General features: G+C 39.5%; 1 protein-coding gene across 1 annotated transcript; it reads left to right on the top strand.

Moving 5' to 3' along the window:
- Positions 1 to 4,947: 4,947 nt before the first annotated feature.
- LOC149197724 (uncharacterized) lies at positions 4,948 to 8,274 on the top strand. The gene is made up of 3 exons (XM_089408780.1): positions 4,948 to 5,297; positions 5,469 to 7,099; positions 7,412 to 8,274. The coding sequence occupies exons 1-3, from the start codon at positions 4,948 to 4,950 to the stop codon at positions 8,272 to 8,274; spliced, it is 2,844 nt and encodes a 947-aa protein (XP_089264906.1).
- Positions 8,275 to 8,745: the final 471 nt, after the last annotated feature.

Here is an 8,745-nt window from a genome sequence, read left to right as displayed (position 1 = left end):
TGGATTCTCAGAGGCAGTTACATGAACTAAATTTTAGTAATGTTGTAAACAAACCAAATATTAGGAATATCATAAAAGAGTATTGAATAATAACAATATATTCAATTATTTCCTAAAACATTGTGAAATTAGCACCTGAAATTCTATTGATTGTGAAATTAGCACCTGATATCGGTCTTCCCATTTCATATTTGCAGATTAGAAAGTACTAACTTAAATTTCAGTTCTTCTCACATAGCTTGTAGCGCAAGCAAGCGAGATCAAAGACGCGAGAGCGATTACGAGGAGATGAGAGTCCTTTGCTACTAATAACTGGTAATGGTGTACTCAGCTACTCGGAGACCGGTAATTCACAGACGCTGTACACCTAGTAATGAATGGTAATGGTGTACTTTAGCCAGAGAAAGACGTTGATACATTCTCCCAAGTAGAATGTTGTAGGGCGGTTGCTTCCAGGTAGAATGTTACAGGGCGGTTGGGCATTGCAATCAACCACTTGGAGATAACAGAGTGTGGCTGCACATGCAATCAACCACCTCACAATCACAATCATCGATGAGAGAGTTGATCATAACATAACCTATGATAATTCTAACATTAATACCCTATATGATAATTATAACATTAATACCCCTAAACTAATGCTAACATTAATTGACATTTCGAAAATATGAACCAAACAAATTCAACTTAATATATAGTTTTGGTCTCTTCCCCTTGGTAAGAGGCCAAATAAGATGATCAAATAAAATTCAGTATGGTCATTGTTAAAATTCAGTATGGTCAATATAATGCATTGTTAAAAAGTTTAGGTTAATTATAACATGAATTCAATATGGTCATTTTTAAAATTCAGTATGGTCAATACAATACATTGTTAAAAAGTTTAGGTTAATTATAACACTAATACGTAAAGTAATGCTAAAACAACTGTAAAATAATGCTAAAACAATCGTTTTCGATTACTATAGTCCCTGGCCATTGCTAGATGGCAGGGACTAATAAGGCTATAAATGTTCCGTAATGCTAATGATGCATGAGTGTGGCGCTAATTTTCAATATGGACAGTTAAGTAAGGAACTATGACGACAATTGCTCATAGTGGTCTGATTTCAAATTCCAAAACAAAGGCTAAGAAATTCCTTAAACCAATATATTTCCAAAAGGTGAGTATGCTTATAAGAACCAAAAGTAATAATTAAGTGCAAATTACATATTAATGAAAGTATTAAGTAGAATATGCTTGTTATGATTAGTTATTACATGATTCTAGAAAGGATGCCAATAATTGTTATCACGTGAAATTTTCCCACACACTTGTATAGGTGATCACTATAAAACTTCATTAATTCATTAAGGCAAAGGTTACTTAAGGTAATTAATAAGAGTGTAGAATAAACTAATAAAACTATAGAATAAATTAATAAAACTATACAAAGTGGGTCTTTTCCCATTCATGTAAAATCACGTTTTAGGATAAGAATCTAAACTTCTGATTAATTTTATTTCACATCTCATATTTCTAGATTAGCATAGTTTATATAACAATGTGATGTGGCATAGCTTATTATTTGTATGATTTTTGTATGAAGAATAATTTTTGGGTAAATTTGTTCTAATATTAAATTCTTCGAAATGAATATATAAAAATAATCAAAAGAGTTTTGTTGAATAACGATTGAAAATCCATGTTACTTTAACTCTGCAAATACGTATGTAACTAAGTAAGACGTATACATTTTAAATGGCTTATAAAATTCTAAAAATGATACAATATTTTTTCCAATTATTATTAAATCATTAACAAATTAGAGCTCAAGATCTTGTTTAGGTAACTTATCCTATATTAGACTACGTCTAAACTAGTCTCCAAATAGGACATCCATTTCTTTATAAATGAGGATGTCAAATAACAAAACTACCTTTTCACTATTATTAATGCTACATATTATATTGAAAGTGGAAAATGAATCATCCTCTAATTATTGCATGATAACAAAGTATATATACCAAAAATGGTTTATAAACCTATTCATCCACATAAATAAGTATAGATTTGATATATAACTTTCACGAAATCACCTAGTTAGTATGTTATTTGTAATATTTATTTATTACCTAGTTCATATTTGCATATTTTCATGGATCCAACTTCCTCTTCAACTTTAGTAGCTTTAGACACTTTCAACCTTTCTTTTTGGCCTTCAAAATTTAGCCCCTTTGCTCCCATAACCCTTACCAAGCATTAATACCTCCATGTTTTACTTTTAATTCGCCATTATAACCACATTTAAGCTCAAATTTTCAATAAAACCCAATCCATCAACGACATTCCACATACTAGGATTATTGATACCATTTCCCTCAACTTCTAAGTTAAATGTAAGGAGAGTACTAATTTTTACCTAATCAACAACAATACCTCCATCAAAAGAATACACTCCTATTCTTAATTTATGGAATTCAATGCTACAAGGTGCCCTAACCAACATTCGAATCATTACATATTATTAAAGATGTTTTAATGTTGACTCAATACATATGTTGTTATTAGCACATCTCCTTGAACCCTTCATCATCATCTTAGCTTTCAATATTCCGAAATTATTGAATTTTCCTTAGATCTAGATTGAACACTAATATTAGAAATAGTCCTCATTGCAAAGATGTATTAACCCTAATTGGGATTTGTAGTATTATCCACCTTATTCACCTCAATTCTCATAGATAAAAAATGTCTAAAGTTCCATACAAAATCCTCACCTTCCATGTCTACTCCAAAAACTAATGTCCCATGTCTAAGTCACAATAACTCATTTATCAATCATCATCCTAACATAACTATTTGTACAATTACTTTATTTTAATAACACAATAATTTCTAACCAAAGTCCCCTTATCTTAAATCAATATAAAATAGCTTTACATAAGTATCATGTAATTAGTAATTATCTTTAAAATATTAAAATTATGACTTACAAAAATGTATGCGTTGTGGTAAGAAATAACAACAATAATTTATTTTTTAAAGACGAGGATATTAAATTTTGAAGTTTCTCAAATAGGAAACATAAATATTAAATATAACTAGTAAACTAAAATATTTAAATTTCTTAAATAATAAATTATTTTAATAATATTTTTCTTAATATAATTATTATAATATAAAAACAAGTGTAATATGTGGCATTGTTGTTTATTACTTTCTTCTTATGATAAAAGTAATCGATAATAATTATTGAATGCTTGAACAAATTCACAAATTTAATAATGAAACACATTTGAACACGATGAAGGGAAGTCATTGAACTAATTAATGCACCAAATAACCTTGGGGCGAAATAGAGATAAGTGCATATATAATTTTGGATGAAACATTAGCCCCAACATCATCGTTTGTTACAAAAGTTAAGACTTTGTTGAAACATGCTTGTGCACATTTTATTATTCCATCTTTAGCTTATAAGACCTAATAAGGAGGAGAAATTACAATATCTAGTATCTTTATATTAAATAATGTATATGATATAAATAAAATAAATAGATGGAATCAAATAAAAAAAAAAAGAAAACATCTCAATGTTTCAAGGTGTTGAATCTAATGCATCTTCCTAAAGGGAGCGGACGGAGAGCAAGGCGATTAGGGTTCTCAGAGACTCTGTGATGGTGCAGACTGCAACCCACTGGATCTACTCAAGAACTGGACCAAGAAACCTGTTGCGCAGCAGCGTTGCAGGGCACTAGGGAAGGAAAATGGAATCTCCTCAAGGGAGGGCGTCAGAGCCCTCCCCCAGCGCAAATACCTCGCTACACGGTCCTGGACAGGATTTTGTTTTTGGATCCATCGACAAGGAGATAATGAATCAAGAGAATAGGTATCAGCACGGAAACAAGGGGAAAGAAGGGCGGAAGGACAAAGCTAGCGCCGCACAAGACAATGGGGAGAAACCTGAGGAAGCCCCGAAAGTTTCTTCGGCCACATGCAAGCCTATAGCCAAAGAAAGGCCTAGAATAGAGCTGCCGGGACACAAGATTGATAAGCGAATAGAATACATGCGGGATCATGCCCTTATTGGGAAGTTCATAGGGTTCTGGCCGACGGAAAGAGCCCTATATGGATGGATTGCGGCGAAATGGAAACCCAAAGGAGATGTCACCCTGCAGCTAGGGCCGAAAGGCTTCTTTACTGCGATTTTCTTCTGTCTCGAGGACAAATACAGAATCCTGGGAGCAGGGCCCTATTTTTTCAACTCAGCGGGTCTATATCTGAGGGAATGGATACCAAGATTTAACCCGGATAAGGAAGATCTCACATGGGCGCCAGTCTGGATTCGAATGTACTCACTTCCAGATGAATATTGGGACGAGGACATTCTCAAAGACATAGGAAATGGAATAGGGGAATACATCAGGGCAGCAGAAGAAACAAAAATGTGCAGATACACCTCTTATGCCCACATACGCATCTTCATGCGACTGAATGAAGCTTTGCTAGAATCGGTAAGTCTCTCTCACCGTGATGAAGAATGGGTTCAACGTCTGGACTATGAGCATGTCCCCTTTCGCTGCAGAAAATGCCATGCTCTTGGGCATCTCTTCCGGGACTGTCCGCTGAATGCCAAAGTCAATACTCCTGATCCCTCAGAAGCTCCAACCTAGGAAGGTTTCACCAAAGCCCCAAGCCGACGGCGTGCGTACAAGAAACCCACTAATGGGAATAAACCCCAGCAAAATCACAACCATGGCCCAGCCACTAAGAACAGCTTTGAAATTCTCACGAGTACCTCTGATGAGAATCCCCCAATTCCTGAGACCACCCTAGCCACTCCTTCGTCATCCTCCCCCCCCCCCCCTCCAATAGCCTCCTCATCCAAACCTCAACCTCCCATTATCAATCCTATAACCCTCAATGATGGACATAAAGAATCGGAAGGGAAATGCAAGGATATGGAAGTTGATGGAAAGCCAGACCCCCTACAAAACTCAGAAATCAATATGGAGGGAAGCAATCAAGTGCAACAAATGGAAGAAGAACCAGAGAGCATAGATCTGAATGGCTTAGACATTCTAGAACTGGAACTAGCATGCAAAAAGAAAGCATATGATAGTATACCAGAGCATCAACTCAACAAGCTGGAAGTGGTCATTTCCAGGGCCTTTCATCAGCATCAACTAGGCATACAACCAGGAAGCCGATGGGATGGAAGCTTACCCCCAAAAGATACCAAGAAGAGAGGAAGAAAAACGGATCTTCAGCGAACGATCGAGATTGGGAAAATCCTGGTAGACTCGGGCAGGTATGCTAAGTTGACGAAGTACTACAAACCCTCCTTCAATAGTTAAACCATGAAGCTAGTGTCATGGAATGTAAGAGGGCTCAACAGCCCAGGAAAACTCAGAATGTTAAAAAACATGATTAAAATGGAAAAGCCACAAATGTGCTTTCTCCAAGAAACCAAATGTAACAGCTCTACGTTAGGCAGCATTCTCTCCAAGGCTTGGCCAGGTTGTCGATTGGTTGCGGTGGATGCCTCTGGAGCTTCAGGAGGGTTGGCTATAGCTTGGAGTACACAAGCGATAGCTCTTTCAGATTTTCACGCCTCTCATCACCTCATCCAGGCTGCGTTTCACATCCTAGGTACGAACATCCATGGAAACCTTTCAAATGTTTATTTCCCGCAGGACACAGGAAGTAAAATTGCTCTTCTTGACACTATAGAAGCCTTGAACAACAATAGGAGGCACCCGCTCTGGATAATAGGAGGGGATTTTAACATGATCACCAAGCTAGAGGAGAAGATAGGGGGTAGAAATAGAATGGAACAAGAAAACTCCCACTTCAAGGATTTCATTCAGAACACCTCTCTCATAGATATGCCTTTCTGCAATGGAACTTTCACATGGAGCAATCGCAGAGCAGGCAAGCATCAAATTGCTTCCAAACTGGATCGCTTCCTCATATCAGACAATGCGGTTCACCTTGGAGGAGATTTTTCAGCAGCTATTCTCCCTCACACTGGATCGGATCACTGGCCGATTGCCCTCCAATGGCAAAGACCAGGCAACCTAACCAGAAGACCCTTCCGCTTCGAAGCGTTCTGGCTCTCGCATCCCTCGTTTAAAGACTTTGTCAAAACCACATGGACATCCTTCATCCCGCCTGAAGGATCCAAGATGTATCAGTTCCAACAGAAGCTCAGGTTTTTAAAAAATCAATTAAAGCGGTGGAACAGAGAGACCTTTGGCAACATATTTACAACGCAACAAGATCTAAACAAGGAACTAACGAAACTTCAACAAAGGATAATCACAAAGGGGCACACTGAAGAAACTCTGGAACAGGAACGACGCATCCACAGCCAACTGGAGGAAAGGAGGAAACAGGAGGAAATATATTGGAAGCAAAAATCTAGAATCAGATGGCTGAAGGAAGGTGAGCGAAATACCAAATTCTTCCACAGAACCACTGTTCAGCGAAGAATGCACAACAGCATCCCTTACATCCAAAAACAAGGGGGGGCAAAAATAGAGAAGCACGAGGAAAGTGAGGAGGAATTCCTCAATCACTTCAGTCAGGTCCATCGAGAGCCTGAAGGAGACAGGCGTCCGGCTATTGAGAAAATAACCAAAAATGTGCCAAGAATCATCACGGAGGAGCATAATGAACTTCTCCTTCACCCCATTCTGTCTCAGGAGGTGGATGAAGCAATGTCCCAGCTCAAGGAAGGAAAAGCCCCTGGCCCGGATGGCTTTACCACAACGTTCTTTCACACCTTCTGGGAGCTAATAAAGCAAGAGGTTTGGCAAATTGTAGAAGAATCAAGAGCTCTCCATTGGCTGCTTCCCTCTCTAAACTCAACCTTCATCGCTCTTATCCCTAAAGAGGAAGATTCTATAACACCTGACAAGTATAGGCCGATTGCTCTTTGTAATGTGATTTACAAAGTCATATCTAAAGTGATTGCGAACCGGTTAAAGCCCCTCTTGCCCCTGCTTATCTCGCCGGAACAGTCAGGGTATGTGGAAGGGCGACAGATCATGGACGGAATTCTCCTCATGCATGAGATAATACACTCTCTCAAGCAAACCAAGCAGGCAGGTATGATTCTCAAACTAGATCTCTCTAAGGCTTTTGATAAACTCAGCTGGACTTACATTCAGCAAATGCTAACAGCCTTTGGATTTTGTTCCATGTGGGTACGATGGATCATGAGTCTAATTACTTCTACTCACTTCTCCATCCTTGTGAACGGTATCCCCTCCCGCCCCTTCAAACCTTCCCGAGGAATCAGGCAAGGTGACCCCCTATCCCCCTTCCTCTTTGTTCTTATGGCTGAGGGTCTAGGGCGTCACATAAAAAATGCCCTCCACTCTCATAAGCTCAAAGGCCTTTCTGTTCACAACACCCCAGCTAATTCCCATCAGCAGTTTGTTGACGATACCATGCTATTTGGCTACCCATCTGTCCAGGAAGCCTCCTGCTTCAAATCCCTGCTCTCTGATTTTTCTGAAGCCTCCGGCACTAATGTCAATTGCACTAAGTCGCAGATTTTTTTCTTTCACACTCCTCCCTCTGTCAAGACCGCGGTGGCCCGCATCCTGGGATTTCCCTCTGCCACCCTCCCTTCCAAATACCTTGGAGCTCCTCTCACGGCCTCAGCCATAAAGCATTCCTCTTGTCGATCTCTCCTTGAAAAACTCGAATCTCGCCTTAACCTCTGGACTTATAGAACTTTAAATCTAGCCAGTCGGGTGGTGCTCATCAAGTCGGTCCTTCAGGCAATGCCACTCTATCTGTTCTCAATCCTAGCAGCGCCGAAGTGGGTGTTAAAAAGAATAAGGAATCTTCAGCATGGCTTCCTATGGGGTGGTTCGGCAACTAACCGTAAATGGGCTCTAGTAAAATGGGCCACCATCTGTACTCCCAAAGACAAAGGGGGCATTGGACTGAGAGACCCAGAGCATAGCAACTCCATCATGAGCGCCAAAATCTGGTGGCAATGGGTCACTAATCCAGATAAGCCCTGGGTCAAACTATGGACAGCCAAATATGCCAACAACAGACCTCCGGAGGAACTCATCAGGTTCACTCCCAATGTCAAAGGCTCGCTAATATGGAATGCAGCCAAACAACACTTCCATTTAATTCAAACGCACAGCTTCTGGGAAGTGAGGAATGGTAGAACGGCAAGATTCTGGACGGATGCATGGAACCAGATGCCAAAGCTCAACAGTATTCTGCACCCATTTCCAGAATTCAACAGGCAGGAGTAGCAGCAAGAAAAGATCCAACAGTTCTGGTTGCAGGACACGGAGCACGGCTTCAGGAAATGGAAACAGGGTAATCAGTTAATCTATAACACAAACCTTCAAGACGCTGAGCAGCTGGAGCAGGAGCTTCGGAAAAGAAATATCAGACATGACGAAGGAAATGACATCCTTCGTTGGGGATATCAACCAAAAGGCACCTTCACCCCTTCAGAGGCGTATAAAATAGTAAGCAATATTACCATTCCGTCTGACCCAATCTGGCGCAAAATCTGGGAGCTCGACTCCTGGCCCAAAGTCTCTCACTTTCTATGGTTGGTAGGACATAAAAGGATACTCACTTGGGATAAATTAAGAAGAAGAAACTTTCATGGTCCATCCATTTGTTATAATTGCAATCATAATGAGGAAACTCTCCAACACCTCCTGGACTCCTTCCCCTTAGCCAATCAGCTATGGGAAAAGGCAAGCTTCAGA

This window comes from Pinus tabuliformis, chromosome 2_2 (assembly GCF_031772625.1).
Source record: "Pinus tabuliformis cultivar Carrire ecotype Pingquan chromosome 2_2, CPIR1, whole genome shotgun sequence".
Classification (NCBI taxonomy): domain Eukaryota; kingdom Viridiplantae; phylum Streptophyta; class Pinopsida; order Pinales; family Pinaceae; genus Pinus; species Pinus tabuliformis.
Note: the sequence above shows the minus strand (reverse complement) of the source record. Positions and strands in the feature narration are given on the sequence as shown.

Coding starts and splice junctions, on each gene's coding strand:
- LOC149197724 (XM_089408780.1), top strand. CDS start 4,948: ATGGAAGTTGATGGAAAGCCAGACCCCCTACAAAACTCAGAAATCAAT. Junction 5,298..5,468: donor ATCCTGGTAGACTCGGGCAG/GTATGCTAAGTT, acceptor CAAATGTAACAG/CTCTACGTTAGGCAGCATTC. Junction 7,100..7,411: donor CAAGCAAACCAAGCAGGCAG/GTATGATTCTCA, acceptor ACAACACCCCAG/CTAATTCCCATCAGCAGTTT.